Genomic DNA, 15,797 nt, shown 5'->3' on the forward strand with positions numbered 1-15,797 from the left:
CGCAGAGACACGCACAGCATCGGACGGAGCACACAGCACGACTTGCTCGACTCCACGCCACGATCAAGCTCTGCGATACATCTGTGTGTCACTTGCCTGGGAGAGCTGACAACGAACCTACTTACTACTTTGTTTTGTCATATTGTCTCTATGTTGTCATATTATTTGTTATTTAGTTTTTTTTTTTTTTTTTGTTCTTTTGACTTCAAGACGGCGCCGCGAGAGTGGCTGCCTTTCCAGCAGCTCATGTATTTTGTTTTTCTACTTTCATTCCTTTCATCACTTTGCTGCTGTGAAATGTAAATTTCTCCACTGTGAGACTAATAAAGGCAATCCAATGTAAGATTCACATGAAAGCCGCGGTGCCCACCTGTGACGCCACAAACACACACCTCGTTTGTGTTTCTCAATGATCTCCTTCTTCTCCTCGACTGTAATTTTGTTTTGTGTCTTCTTCGGCTGAACACGAGCCTGTGATGGGGTCTTTTTCTATGTGCACTCATAGAAAGGGGTGTGGAAAGGCTGGGGCGCTGTTCGGTCGTGTGCTTCGTATTCTTCCGCCGAAGATTACTCCGCCAGCCGTGGTGGGGCGGCACACCGTGTGTATAACGAAAAGTAGTGCTTAATCCAAGGTTTAATTTTCAGAAATGTTATGTTCGTAAACCGAAAATTTCGTAAGGCAAGGTGTTCATAAACCGAGGCCCCACTGTATATACGGTTTTCTGTCAACGGCAGTTATGAATTTGAGGAAGCCATTAGAATATTTAATCCCCTCCACATATTACATATAAAGCACACAACCAATTAATAACTAGTTTTCAAGTTTTAAGTAAAAAAAATAAGGACTGTTATTGTGGTTTACATGGGACAATTAGACATTTTGATTCAGACTTTGTCAAGCATTGTGGAATTTCACATGTTTCATTTGCTTTTTCGGGCCGAATAAAATTATGTGGCATGCTAGATTTGGCCCCTGGGCTTTGACTTTGACACCGGTGGTCTACAGTATTTACAGTACTTCCACGACATACGTACTTCTTGTATTGCCCGATACTCGGGCTTGGGTACTCCAGGCCAGCGTGAGGCACTGTTGCGTTCAAGTGCGAAACACAGCAAGGAAAAAACGCTCACATTCGATCTGCGCACGTGAAGTCTATCGGTAAAATGGCGTCGGTAGCCATTTCCGCGGCTCTGAAGAAAATAACAGCATTAAGGGTTGTTGATCTGAAAGCTGAGCTCAAACGACGGAATTTGGACACTTCGGGTATTAAGAGTGTGCTTCTCGCCAGACTAAAGCAGGTAAACACAGCGCATATTGTGTGTTCAACGCAATAAAGTGCATGTAGCTAATTGTTAGCCGCTGAGCTACGTTTCTTAGCGCATCCGTTTAAAGAAGCTGAATCGAATGTATGCGTTAAAAGGTAATCAATCAAAGCCACGCAGTGTTTAATGGAATGAAAAAAAAGATCCGTCTTTGTCTTGTGAGGCAATCTATTAGCTTCGTTACTATTCGGACTAAAGCCATAACCACAGCAAGTAACGGTAGCATGTTGCCACAATCGTTGCAAATGTACAACCAAGATGATAATTGCATATTTACTGTATTAATGTTGAAGGACGAACAAAGCCAACGCAGGGCAGCGTTTTCTTTGTTTTGTACTTTTAGCCTTTACGTGAAAGTATGGGATTATTCGCGGTGGGTGATGTGTCCTTCCCGTAGAGCCGCTGTTGTTGATTGCGTTGGCACAATTTAATGTTTTTCAATGCCGCATATGATTATCATATTCATTTATATGTAAGTGTGCTGATTTGACATATAGATACGTATGGGCAAGTTGGTGGGGGAAATTTTGTTTTTTCGAAGAAATGCTAGTGACAGAACAGTTTAGGGGTTTGTTTTTGCGAATGTTTCTTATCTTGCATTCTTTCAAAAACACTTGGGAAGTTTCTGCAGCTGGGATCTGTTTTTTTCTGACATGATTTGTGTAGCCATTTATTGTTGGAAGGCTCATTAGGATGACCTTGACATGGTTTAACTAATACGGTTATTTGGATCAAGGCTATTGAGAGTGAAGATGCAGACTCCAGCGGTGTTGAAAGTGAACCACCAGTAGGCACATCTGCCCGTAGAAGTGGAAAAGACAAAGGTAAGCCCTTGTTTGCATGGCTCGTAATGTGGCACTCAATGACACTTCAGACTGTTTCGAATGTCTGTACTCAACTTTTCAGGTAACAAAACTGATTTGGACCTGCATACTACCATGGAAGATGAAGTGCCTTCCAAGGTAATTGACTTTTTTTTTGTCGAAGTCGTGGCCTTTTTTTCTTGTTTGGCCTGAAACCATTAGGCAAATAATATAGATAGTTGTGTTATAGCACAGGTGTCAAAGTCAAGGCCCGGGGGCTAAATCTGTCCCGCCACATAATTCTATTCGACCTGCGAAGGCAAATCAAACCTGTGAAATTCCATGATGCTTGCTAAAGTCCAAACCAAAATTTCAAATGGTCCAATGTAAACCACAATAACATTATTTTTGACTTCAGATTTGAAAACTGGTTATTTCTCAATTGGTTGTGCGCTCTATGTGTAATATGTGGAGGGGATTAAACATTCTAATGGCTTCCCCAAATTCATAACGGCCCTCGAGAGGAAACCGTAAGTACAATGTAGCCCGTGGCAAAAATGACTTTGACACCCCTGTGTTACAGAAAATCGAGGCATGGTTTGCCTCAAAGCTGCATGTCCACACCCCACTGCATATAAAAATAGGTTAGTGGAATGGTGCTAGGCCAAAAGAAGCGTATATGAGACAGTCAAAGTCAACTTTATTGTCAAATATTCTAATATATTGCTCTCGGACCCAGCATGCGGGGCACTTATAATGACTTTAATAAACATGAAAACGCCAATTTGCCGGGAGAAGGGAGCCGCTGCGTGTTCACGCGCCGCCATCTTGGGAAAAACAAAAATAACAAATATGACAACCCAAAGACACAGTCATGACCACAATGTGAGAATTTCGCACTGAACAAGTTTGCTGCAAACAAAATCTGAAGTACAAAGAAAGAATCTTGTGGTATACTTGACCAAACCCACTGAGATCTATATATCTGTCTGTTGTTTGTTGTTTCTAAATGCTTAATGGTTCACTTCACTCAACTGGTCGTCTTTTTTAGGAAGCGGAGGAGAATGAGTCAGAAAAAGGTATGTATACTGGAACAATAATGGAAAAGTTTTTTTTTATATTATATAAATCATGTCCACTTTGTGGAAAGAAAGGTCACACGCACACAATGTTCCCATGGTGGCTTCGTTTTCCAGGTTAGGGCGCATTAAATGGTGGTTATTATCGTCCAATATATGTTGCAAAGGCAAAGCCCCGCACACAACAATACAGCAGGTAAGCTGTTGGTTTGGCAGCACTTCCAATGGATCTGGAATGCAACTGCCGCATTGCGGGACTGACAAGATGCAACAGATGGCCTTCTCACTGATCTGGTGATGTGATCAAATGAGCAATCAAGTGAAGACTTTGATCATCTTGCCATTGTCAACTGCCGTCATGTGCATGACATCATGGACAGCCCAAGTGAACTGAATGGTTGCCAGGTGGACTCTTGTTCAAGCAGCCATCATGTGAGATCGCTGCAAGAGCTGCCACGTCATCTATTTTCAAGCTTCACAATGCATCTGCGTTTGCGATGTCACATGATTCAGTCAACTTTTCAAGGACACTGCATGTATTTCTTCTCCGTGAATCATGTGACAGTTCACCTCACCAGCGCTTGGACTACAGCGACAGACTGCTTTGGTTACAGAGAAACATGCTGTGCACGCAGCTGTGTTTTTCCTCACAGGACATGTCGAAGAGCTGTGAAAGATGGTCATCTAAAGGAAGGACTTCAGGACTTGTGTTTATTATTTTTTTGGAACGGACACGACGACACCTTTCATGCACTGACCACTGTGTTCGATGAAAGGGATTTCATCCATTTCTCCTTGGAATCCAACCAGGAAAGCTTCCCCACATTTGAGCGTCTTCAGGAATGAGACATTCACAATGAATTGTCTTTACTGGAGTCCTTTACAAATGATGAATACTCAGTCCTCACTCCCTTTCAATGAAGATTGTGTGTTTTGTGTCTTCTTGTGGTGTCTACGCCCTCGATGACCACTAACACTAAATGTGCTTTCTATTCTACTTTTAGGTCAAACGTGACATGTTCATGTAAACATGTTTTTTTGCCATGTGTATCCTTATTAAATCCCTCAGATATAACAGATACAGATGATCATACACGTGAAAATTGTAAGGCTGCGCTCAGCGAGGACAACCTCTCTCAGCCTGAGGGTGAGACCCTGCTGAACCTGAGGTTGAACCGGAGACACAAGCCACGATCGGCAAGGCCGATTCAGACCCCGAGGTGCGGGATGCTGACACAGATGTCGAGCCAGAGGTGGACGCGGATGCCGAGCAGGAGGCTGAGGCCGATGCCGAGTTGCTCGTTAACGACGAGGTGGAGGTTGAGCCACAGAACGACGACGAGGCGGAGGCTGACCCACAGAACGACGACGAGGCGGAGGCAGACCCACAGAACGACGACGAGGCGAAGGCTGTGCCGCAGGTTGACGACGAGGCGAAGGCCGAGCTGCAGTGCGAAGACGAGCTGGAGGCTGAGCCGCAGGGTGACGGCAAAGCCGAGCCCGAGGCGGACAGGGAGGCTGAACCCGAATTGGAATTGGAAGAAGAGATGGCTACTGAAGCCATGGATACCTTGCAAAAAGCCCAGAATGATCACCTATCTGTGTCGATGCAAAATGAAGACGCCATCACCTTAGATGTTGATGGCGATGATCTTCTGGACACAGGTAAACATGTAAAACTTCCTGATTCAGAGGCCGACAAGGGCAACGATGAGCCTGAGGCCTCTGGCGAGATGAATACAGATGATGACATGAAGATGGAAGACAAAGATGGCAAGCAAGACGATGGAGCCTGGGGCGAAGCCTCGAATGACAGCCGAGAGGCCACGAAGAAAGCTGAAGCCGGAGATAAAGAAAAAGATTCTGGGAAGAAAGGCCCCTCATCGACTGGGGTATCTGGTCAAGTAAAGAGGTTTGTCTTTCTATGTCAGTTCTTTGATACTCCTATCAAGTTCACCTCTAAAACAGCGCAACAATGTAACTTCAAGATTTTTTGGGGGCCATACAGGAACTGTTCCCAGATGATCTGAATCCCTTCGGTTATTATTTTTTTCTTCCCCCTCATGGTAAATTGCGACAATACCCAGGAGTTGAAACAGCCCACTTTGTTTCTTTGCCTTCTCCAGCACTGTTCAAGCCTTTCCCATTTTTGGCTGAATTGCATCAGTCAGAGCATAAGTTCTGTTGATTTTTTTTTTTTATATTTGCTGAGGTGGTCCACAAGCCACCTGAAGAGTTCATTGGTCAAGAGAATTAATTGGCTGACATCCTGACCTGTCACCATCCTGGAAAACCTCTGAAGCCTTTGAGACCTTGTCACGTCTGCGCCTTGTTCACGGGATTATATTTCTTTTGAAAAATTACAGAATGTGTTTTTTTTTCCCCACCAAAATATGTATTCTTGTCACTTAACGTGAACATTTCATTTGCTCAAGCTCATTGTCTGTGTGTTTTGGCACTATTTGCTGTGTAGCTCTTCCCGAGACAGAGATGGAAAAGATAAGGGTAAGGCGTTTGGGAAATCATATATTTTTTTGGTATGTGCTCATTTTTAATACCCAATCCTTGCTTATGTTCTTTTTTGGGGGAAAGTAGTTGTTGGCAGCAGCGGCAGCATTAGCTCTTCACATAACGTTTGGGTGAGGGGCCTGTCCTTCAACACCAAAGCAGCGGATTTGAAGAACCTCTTTGGCAAATATGGCAAGGTAATTTTGCGTCATCTTTTTATTTTCTGCCTTCTATTGTTGAAATCAAACTTATCTGTTGCCGGCAGGTTTTAAGTGCCAAAGTCCTCACAAACGCGCGCAGTCCTGGGTCAAAATGTTATGGTCTGGTGGCCATGTCTTCCAGTGCAGAGGTGACGCGCTGTATCTCCCAGCTGGACTACTCAGAGCTTGATGGACAGGAAATATATGTTGAATGTGTAAGTGAAGAAGTTGAATCTTAAAGCTGAAGACATGTACTGGTAATCCACCTACAAGTATTATTGATTCATTGTTACTTATCTTTCTTTAACCAACTGTTTTTTTTCTCTTGCTAGGCCAAAAATTACCGCTTCAAAAAAGAATCCTCAAAGACTGAATTGGATGAAAAAGCAAGTACCGGCAAGTCGAGTGAGAAACGGAATTCCACAGGGACGAAATTGTCAAATAAGTGGGTGAAGAATACAATGGTAATAGAACTGCCTTCCCGGTGTAATAACTTTAGTGTTTCCTCCTTCCGTGTAGATCACAACCACCTTACCAAAAAGATGACACATCTGGAGAAAAGGACAAAGAGTTAACTAAGGACAACAAATTTGGAAAATGTGATTCTGGTACATCAAATTCTGCTCAAGGTTCTTCCATGCAATGAGAGATGACGGATCCTGTGGACATTTTTTGTTAAATATTTTGCATGTGATTCAGTTTAACAGATGAGGTGGTTTATTGTCCCCCCTTTCCAGGGTCAAAGAGTCCAGGCAGTACAGAGAAAGGAGATGAGACTAAAGGAAAGTTGACTTTTTTCAAAACTCGACCTTTTAAAAAAGCAAGATATTTTGAGAAGGTAAGACTATAACCCGGGTTCGGTTTTATTGCATTCACGCATGGTCATTCAATGTACTTCTGTTTGATTTGTTCTGTTCCAGCCTTTTGTTCAAATGCCCCAGCATCGTCCCAAATGGCTAATACCCCCTGCAGAGGTTTGTATTTATTTTTCATCTATTTGATTTGTTTTCATCTGCGGTGTGTTTCATCATTGTAAAATTTTGCTGTTCCCTTGCAGCTGGCGATGATTAAAAACAAACAACGATTTGTCAATAAGGAGGACGGCTTTGTTCCTTTTGAGAAGATCAAGGAGCAGAGCATGCGTGAACGGATGGAGCGTACTCGGAGGTAGATTGATCACAAAGGACATAAACGTTGAAGTCGGAATACAGTATATTTGTATCAAGACGTTTTGCTAAAGAAGGAAATGTGGCACATCACTGACCATCTACTTGCTTTTTGGGTCACTTAATTTGTCAATCTGCAAGCAAGACTTGACATGAGCGTTAATTTGAGTGTGTAGTGCTTTCTTTCGGTTGTAAATTGTGTTTTCTATGCTGATTGTTTTTTTGTTTTTAATCTAGGCACCGCGAAATGGTGGAATGCGACGAGCGTGAGAACCTCGTCCGTGAACGGCAGAGACTTGAGATGGAAAGGCAAAAGCTGGAGCGGGAGCGCTTTATGAGAGAGAAACTTGAAAGGGAGAGAATCCGAATAGAGCAGGTACGTTCAGTCGACAGCCTATGAATGGAACTGGGGTCAAAGAAGTTCTTTATGAAGTCGGTTTTTGGAGTACCCTGTGGATTTTAATTTTTTTAGGAGCGGCGGAAAGAGGCAGAACACATAGCAAGGCAACAAGAGCTGAGACGACAGGATCACCTCCGTTATGAGCAAGAAAGGAGAAACCTTAAGAGAGGCCGTGATGTGGAACACGGGTCTGTATTAATGCATTGTCTTGTTGACTAAGATCCAGGAAGGTTGGAATCGGTTCCATCACACTTTAATGCATGTCAAGTTATTCCATCATTCTAAAGAATTCAATGGAAATATTTTCATTTGTTCAAGGCCAAAACTCCCTCAATCTAAAAAACATTACCTTATATATACAGTAAAGTCTTGTTATATCGATATCGGATATATCGATAGTCCCGGTTATATCGATACTATTTCTATGCACGCACGGAGAAAATTACATGCAAACAGGGTCGGATATATCGATAGTCCCGGTTATATCGATATTTTTTCGGACTCCCTTGAATATCGATATAACGAGACTTTACTGTATATGAAGTCACATCTTAATTGCCCATCACACATGACAAAACCCAGATAGACTTTATTTAGCGGAATCACACATTTTCTGACCCAAAAGTAGGTTTGGAAAACATTTTGGTTTAGTTGGTGTTCTGTAGATTGAGGACACTGATTCTCCTGAAATGAAAAGCTGAAAGGAAAAGAAGATTCTTTATATGTACGATAATAATAATACATTTCATTTATAAACGCCTTTCAAAACTCTCAAGGTCACTTTACAGTCACAGGACAAGTTTTTCTGTGAGCAGCGGCAGCCACACGCACTAGCATTCACTCAACCCGGAAGAACTCAAAAAGGTAGAAAGCTAGCCATATTGACGGACCTGTCAGTACTGACCCTTAAGGTTACAGATGAAATCCATCACGGCATAATAATAATAAAACGCTGCCCCGTGTGGCTGCCGCTGCTCACCCCCGCAGAAAAAATATCCTGTGACTGTAAAGTGTCCTTGAGAGTTTTGAAAGACGCTTATAAATGAAATGCATTTTTATTACTAATAATCCATTCAATTTATAAGCGCATTTCAAAACTCTCAAGGACACTTCACAGTCACAGGATAAGAATAAAAATGTTTTTATGCTGGTGAGATCTTTGAAATGACACGTTTTAGACTGTGACACATGCATTAAAAATGATACATAAGACAAAGTAAAACCACAATTTGCTTTGCATTTTAGTCGGAGAGACAACACATACTGGAACGACAACAAGAAGATTCCGGCTGATGCAGCTGATACTCGTCTAAACCAAGGCGGCAACTTTAACCGGCCGCAGAATCGCGTCTCCAACTTCAACACCCGCCAGAGGAGCCGCTTCTCACAAGCCGGCGACGAGCAAACCAACACGTTTGACAGGTTTGCTTAAATCTTAGCTGTACAAAGTATGAACAAATCAGCCACTCAACTAGTGTTTGAGGTATGAAAGTACACTCCCATACATGTTGGTTTTTAGAAGGACTTTATTTGTTCAATTATTCCCCAACACAACATTTTGCTAGTTGACATGTCAAAATGTTATGTTGGAAAAATGTTGTCGGTATTAGAGAATAGTTAGTATGTGGCCCAGGGTTAGCACTAAACTATTGGCAGGGTCTACGAGGGTGCATGGTAGTTCACTTAACCAATCTACATGTGAGTTGTGGACTTGGGGAAGACGTTTGACCACGTCCCTTGGGGAGTTCAAGAGTATAGTACATCAAACCCCCTCCTGTGGGATGTTCTGTTCCTATACCGATGTGAGAGTTTGGTTTGCATTGCCCGCAGTAAATCGGATTTATTTCCAGTGAGATTGGGACTCTGCCAATGGTGTCCTTCACCGATTCTCATCAACTTTTATGGGAAGAATTTCTCGGCACAGCCGAGGCATTGGGATGCGAGGGGGGTCAGGTTTGTAGGCCTTAGTATTACATATCCGCTTTTTGCAGATCATGTGATGCTGTTGGCCTCTTCAAGTCAGCATCTCACTGAAGTGGTTTGCAGGAGAGTGACTGAGAGGGTGGTAGAAAATCAGCACCTCCAAATCTGAACCAAACATTAGAAAAAAGAGTCTTATGCTCGGTGACAAAATGATAGCGTGCACTCTCCAGGTTCGGAATGAGATCTTCCCCAGAGTGGAGGAGTTTAAGTATGTAGACGGCGCCGCGAGTGCGGCTGCCTTTCCAGCAGCTCATGTATTTCTTTTTTCTACTTTCATTCCTTTCATCACTTTGCTGCTGTGAAATGTAAATTTCTCCACTGTGCGACTAATAAAGGCAAATCCAATCCAGTGTTGGGGCTTGTGTATGAAGGACGGTAGGGTGACGTTGTAGATTAACAGGCGGATTGATGCGGTGTCTGCTCTGGTGAGGACTTTATTGATCTGTCATGATGAAGAAGGCACAATCAAAAAGTGAAGTTATCGATTTATCTCTGATACTACTTTCCCCTATACGCCTGTGTAAGCTCTGTTGTACAGGAGTGGTCCATCGATGAAAAGGTTTCTTCAGCCGTCATCTGTACAAATTTGAAGGTGTCGGACGTTTCGCTTCTTATCCAAGAGGGCTTCGTCAGCGAACCAAAATCTTTTGCTGGTAGTTTCATCCCTATATATATATATATCCCTACTCTGCAGATGTGGCGGTGCCAGACTCTGCCATGATTGGTCCCTGCTCTCAGGCTGGGGGAGCAGAGGACTACTCCCTCCGGCTACACTGATTACTTCAGGGCCGAAACTACCAGCAAAAGATTTGAGTTTGCCGGAATGATTTTCCTCCGCAGGGTGTCGGGGCATCTCTTGTACTCACTCTCACCTTTGTCATCTTCTAGGCGCAACCGGTTTACCGGAGAGCCCGAAGCAAAGAAGAGGCGTGTGTCTCCTTCACAGGAGGGTGCCAGCTTCGAGCGGTTCCCCAAGAACTTTGAAGGGGTGCGTCGGGCTGAGCCGCTCCCTTCACGCACCAACCTCCGTGACACCGACCGTAGGGATCGAGATGAAAGGCGGCCCATCCAGATCCACAATCGTCCGATGGGAGCCAAGATATCCGGCACGTCCGGCCCCCGCGCCCCCAGGGACGGAGGCCACAGCTGGAAGAACAACACCGATATGAATGCTAACAAGGGCGACTCACGGTACACAACCCTTGCCGCCTTTGCTTTTTTTTCTCCTTCCTCTTCATAGTTGACTTTGGTTTATTTGCCTTGGTTTTCCCAGTGCACCCATGCGAATAAGTACGGAGCGATCGGACCGAGGCGGGCCCGGTTCTTCAGCCAGTGGAGGAAGAGATTCCTTTCGTGATCATGATGGAGGACGAGCCATGGTAATGAATAACCAGGTCTGTTTACTATCTTCTTACAATGACCCATGACTACTCGTCTGGATTATTTTCCCCTATCTTTGATATTTAACTGCCGGTCCATGTACTACTGCACTCGGCTCTATCTAATATGACGGTTCAGTGCACAATTGGAAAGACTATGTTGCAATTGTGTTGTTCTAATCCCATTCCTTCCACCAAGATGACATTTCTTCACAATGGTAAGACAATTTGGGCATCTATGAGGTAGATACAAATGAATATGTATAGAATTGCCGTGGTTAGGTACTGTGGTACACTCAGTAACCCTATGAGTAGGACAACCTTTGCCCGGAAAGTGGCTCATGGCTGTACCCAGTGATTGAGTCTGGTCACAGTCACATGTCTGAGCAAACGGGTAGGGCGAAGAGCTGACGTGACCGCAGGAAGAAAACTCGTTTTTTGAAATCAATGCTTGCTGTGCCGTCATCTGCTGCAGTATTAATGTGTTTATTTGTGCTTCTGGTTATTTAAAAACTGATCAAATGGTGATCATGATGTTCAACAATCATCTCTCATGCGTGTCATTTTGAATGAAGCTGGACTTCAACCGCCTAAGAGTGACATTGTTCACAGTAAATCAACAAATTTGATTTCCCGATTTATTTTGAAGCAGGGTTGACCCATGGCTTTCCAGACACACTTTCATTTGAAAGAATCTCAATTGTTGTTGTTGTTTTTTTTTTTTAATGCCCCAGTGGTAGTTGAAAGATGCGATTGCTTTACTGATGCACTGGATTGTCTTGCTAGGAGGACAACAAATATACAGTAAAGTCTCGTTATATTGGGCGGCCCGGTAGCCGAGTGGTTAGCACACCGGCTTCACAGTGCAGAGGTCGCCGGTTCGCGTCCCGGTCCGGCCTCCCTGTGTGGAGTTTGCATGTTCTCCCCGGACCCGCGTGGGTTTTCTCCGGGTCCTCCGGTTTCCTCCCACACTCCAAAAACATGCATGGCAGGCAGATTGACCACTCCAAATTGTCCCTAGGTGTGAGTGTGAGAGTAACTGTTGTACGTCTTTGTGTGCCCTGCGATTGGCTGGCAACCAATTCAGGGTGCCCCCCGCCTCGTGCCCGAAGACAGCTGAGATAGGCTCCAGCAACCCCCGCGACCCTAATGAGGAATAAGCGGTACGGAAAATGAGATGAGAGATGAGTCTCGTTATATTGATATCGGATATATCGATAGTCCCGGTTATATCGATACTATTTCTATGCACGCACGGAGAAAATTACATGCAAACAGGGTCGGATATATCGATAGTCCCGGTTATATCGATATTTTTTCGGACTCCCTTGAATATCGATATAACGAGACTTTACTGTACTCATATATTGTCCCTGAACTGGAATATGGAATAAACATTCAATTGGCTTCCTGTGTCCATGCAGCCTTTCAGCTCAGGCCGCCGGGTGGTGGTACAGCGTCACAGCAGGGAGCAAGCCATGAGGAAGGACTGGCACGGTGGCTCAGCCTCCCAAGGCAGCAGCAGCAGCAGCGGAGGAGGAGGGGGCTTCTCAGAAAACCGCAGAATGAGCAACAGTCGTGGCAGCCTGATGTCACCGCCGTCTGGGTAAAACAGTTTGTTCCCTCAAGACTATAGAGTTTAACACCCCATATTACAACGTTAAACATATAGATGAATCTTCGGAAGTCTCTTTTTCCCTTTCATTCACCACCATAGGGGCACCATCAGTTGCATGAAGCACAAATTACGGTGTTGACTTGCGACTATATGTCACTCAAGAGTATGTTTCTTATTTAAAAAAATAGCATAGTTTTGGCCCGTTTTTTAGGGGTGGCTAGTGATATTTAAATGTCATGATCTTTGTCATATTTTAATTTGAAAATGGGGCAGCGGGTTAGATTTATGTTTCTCTTCACTTATTGAAATATACAATAGCTCCTTTCACGTTGACTAAACACTGACCAGTTTACTGACCAGTGACAGTATGCCTCAATTGTAATCTTGCGAGAACACCTTACATGATATCACTCAAATTGACTGCAATCCTTTTCATTGCTTTCAAAGGGCTCGAATGTTCCCAAGTCAAGCATTATGTATTGACTATTTTGAAAATTTAAAATCGATCTGAACTTTTTTTTTCCCCTTCAGTTTTCTTACATAGCAGGATTTCCACTGAGGGTTTTAATGCTTAACTAATGAGTTTAGTAGAGGGAAAAAATAGCACATTCAACCTTGGAGCGTTGCCGTGGTCATTTCCAAAAGGACGTTTACTTCAGACTCACCCTAATTGAGCAAGAAGGAATGGTCATGCAAAATAATAAAGTATCAAATTTTGAATCATTTCACATTTTTCACGCAAAAGAAAAGTGCCCACTGTGCCAATGACTGGTGTACTGCGGCTTTGAAGCGATATCAATAACCACCTAAACTGACAGTAATCGGTTAATAGCTCTTTTTTAACTTCTAAACATGACACACACACTAAGTGGCTGCTTACAGAGAGGAGCTGTCTCTCTGAAGTCTAAAAAATATATACATCTATAAAATGCATTAAAGAATGAATGAATCAATCATTCATTGCTTAGCTGAGGAGATAGAAAGGGTGATTGTTGCCTCGTCATTTATTTCAAACCAGCACAAGAATCAAATGAACACAAAAAAAAAATGAACCTAAAAAGCATACAGCTTAATTATTAATATTGCATACATATTTGAAGAGTATTGTTTAAAAATGCAAAATCAACTTTATCGATAAGAAGGTTTCTTCAGCCGTCATCTGTGCAAATGTGAAGGTTTCGGACGTTTCGCCTCCTATCCAAGAGGCTTCGTCAGCGAACTAAAGTCTGACTGGTCGTATCGGCCCTATTTATATATCCCTAATGTCCAGGCATGGCGGCGCCGGACACAGCTATGATAGGTCACTACTCTCAGGTTGGGGGGAGCAGAGGACCCCTCCCTGTTGCCCCACTGATTGTTCCTACATTCCTGACTAACGACGGGCCTATTTCCCCCATTCCCACCGGTATCACCTCATCAGCATAACGAATGTTGCCTAACCTGTTTTGCCTAAGCAGGCTATTGTATGAACGATCCAAATTGAACCTCACCCCACCAGACCGGTTTAAAGAAGGATTTTGTTGTTTTATAAGAATCGCTTCTTTTACCCCCCTTTCAAACCATCTATGTTCTTTCGCTAAGATTTTAACCTCATTGTCGTCAAATGAGTGGTTGCTAGCTTTTAGGTGCAAATGTACTGCCGATTGAGGTCCACTTATATTGTCCCTGCGATGTTGATATAGTCTTTTTTTGAGAATTTGTTGAGTCTCCCCAATGAGTCTCTTACAATGTATGGAATAAACTACATTACTTTTTTTTTTCATTTGGTAGCCTATCTTTTGGATGCACTAATTTTTGCCTTAACGTGTTTATCGGTTTGAAATAAGTAGGAATTTTATGTTGCCAAAGGACTCTGTAATTTTTCAGAAACTCCTGCAATGTACGGTACTGCTACTCCTCTCCTTTTTGTATCTTGAGAATTATTGGTTTCATTCCCTATTCTTTCTTTCTGACATTTATTGAATGACCACTGAGGGTACCCACAGTTAGTGAGTGCTCTCCTGATATGTTTTGACTCCTTTTCTCTACCTTCAGTGCTAGTTGGTATTAGTTTAGCCCTATGCTGGAGGGTTCTGATAACTCCTAGTTTGTGTTGTAAAGGGTGGTTAAAGTCAAAAAGTAAGTATTGGTCAGTGTGCGTAGCCTTCCTAAAGACTTCTGTTTTTAGCGCTCTGTCCTCTTTTATAATTACTTTACAATCCAAGAAGGCTAGTTGGTTCTCTTGAATGTCCTCACGAGTAAATTTAATTTACTTTCAACTTTTAGTCTTATTTGATTACGGTAATGTTTTTGAATGTTGCTGTGCCGATGACCATTTTGTGTTTGGGAGCCTTTTACTGAGCGAGTTGCTTGTTCTGTAGCCACATAGGGACATAAGTCTTCTTGTGCCGGTCCCAAGCCCGAAAAAATACAGAGGGTTGTGTCAGGAAGGGCATCTAACGTAAAAGCTTGGCCAAAACAAACATGCAGATCAAACCTCTAAAGATTGAGGACACTGATTTGCTGTGACGGCCCCGTCAAGGGAAAAGCCCAAAGGAAAAGAAGAATGTTTCAGACAGTCTTAAATAATTGATTCTAACAAGGAAAACGGTGAATGTTCTTGACCTTTAACTTTTTTTTCTCTCCACCACCCCCTCCCCCCCCAGTCATTCATCTGGAATGAGTCGCATCGTGCAAATCACCCGCAGCTCCGTGTCCAGCGGCGGGAGCACAAGCAGCTATAAGCCTTTCAAAGGAACCCGGCAGTTCTAATGTCTACCACGTCGAACCAATAAACTGGGGACCCGCTGGTGTTATTTTTTTCCAATAAGTCTTTTACGTGGTGCGCCCACATTGGCTGGGCAAATCATTTTTATTTTGTATAATAGTCATCGTAGGGTTTTTCTGACAATTTCGCTTTGTGCACAGATTGAATTGCACTGAGATTGTCTTTGTAACATGTTAATATTTGTCTCAAGTTACCATTTATTTTCTCGTTTTCTTACTCTTGTCAAATCATGTCCCTCCCCCTCCCCTTTAAAAATATTTCCGTGATGTGGCTCAAAAACATGTTTGCAGTTACACCTGTTTAGTATGTTTTGTAAAGTTCTAGAATTATAGATTTATAATTCAGGAATTATTACAAGATGTTATTTAGAGCATTTCATAACTGACAATGCACATGTGAATTAAATAAAACTCGTATTGACCACCTGATGATTTTCTGATTCTGATATTAAAGCATTTCATGTTATCATTCCTATCCATCTTAACAAGTAAACCCTTCCTCACATTTGTATGACAACTCTATGTGGTAATTTTGTTTTCACTCCTGGGGCTAAACTACATTAGTTAATCTA

The 15,797-nt window shown here is 43.0% G+C and overlaps 1 protein-coding gene across 1 annotated transcript; it reads left to right on the top strand.

Annotated features, from left to right (window-relative positions):
• Positions 1–1,147: 1,147 nt before the first annotated feature.
• sltm (SAFB-like, transcription modulator) lies at positions 1,148–15,649 on the top strand. Its single transcript, XM_088992527.1, is given in 21 exon segments — positions 1,148–1,299; positions 2,060–2,147; positions 2,230–2,285; positions 3,178–3,205; positions 4,275–4,355; positions 4,358–5,117; positions 5,679–5,710; positions 5,801–5,910; positions 5,979–6,128; positions 6,246–6,358; positions 6,433–6,521; positions 6,651–6,751; positions 6,834–6,887; positions 6,971–7,080; positions 7,317–7,455; positions 7,552–7,667; positions 8,725–8,901; positions 10,351–10,653; positions 10,736–10,856; positions 12,266–12,447; positions 15,105–15,649. Coding segments are annotated over 21 exon segments (3,051 nt in total). The 5' UTR covers positions 1,148–1,164; the 3' UTR covers positions 15,211–15,649.
• The last annotated feature ends 148 nt before the right edge of the window (positions 15,650–15,797 follow it).

Source organism: Hippocampus bargibanti, linkage group LG03 (genome assembly GCF_051943395.1).
Source record: "Hippocampus bargibanti isolate YZ-2025 linkage group LG03, ASM5194339v1, whole genome shotgun sequence".
Lineage (NCBI taxonomy): Eukaryota > Metazoa > Chordata > Actinopteri > Syngnathiformes > Syngnathidae > Hippocampus > Hippocampus bargibanti.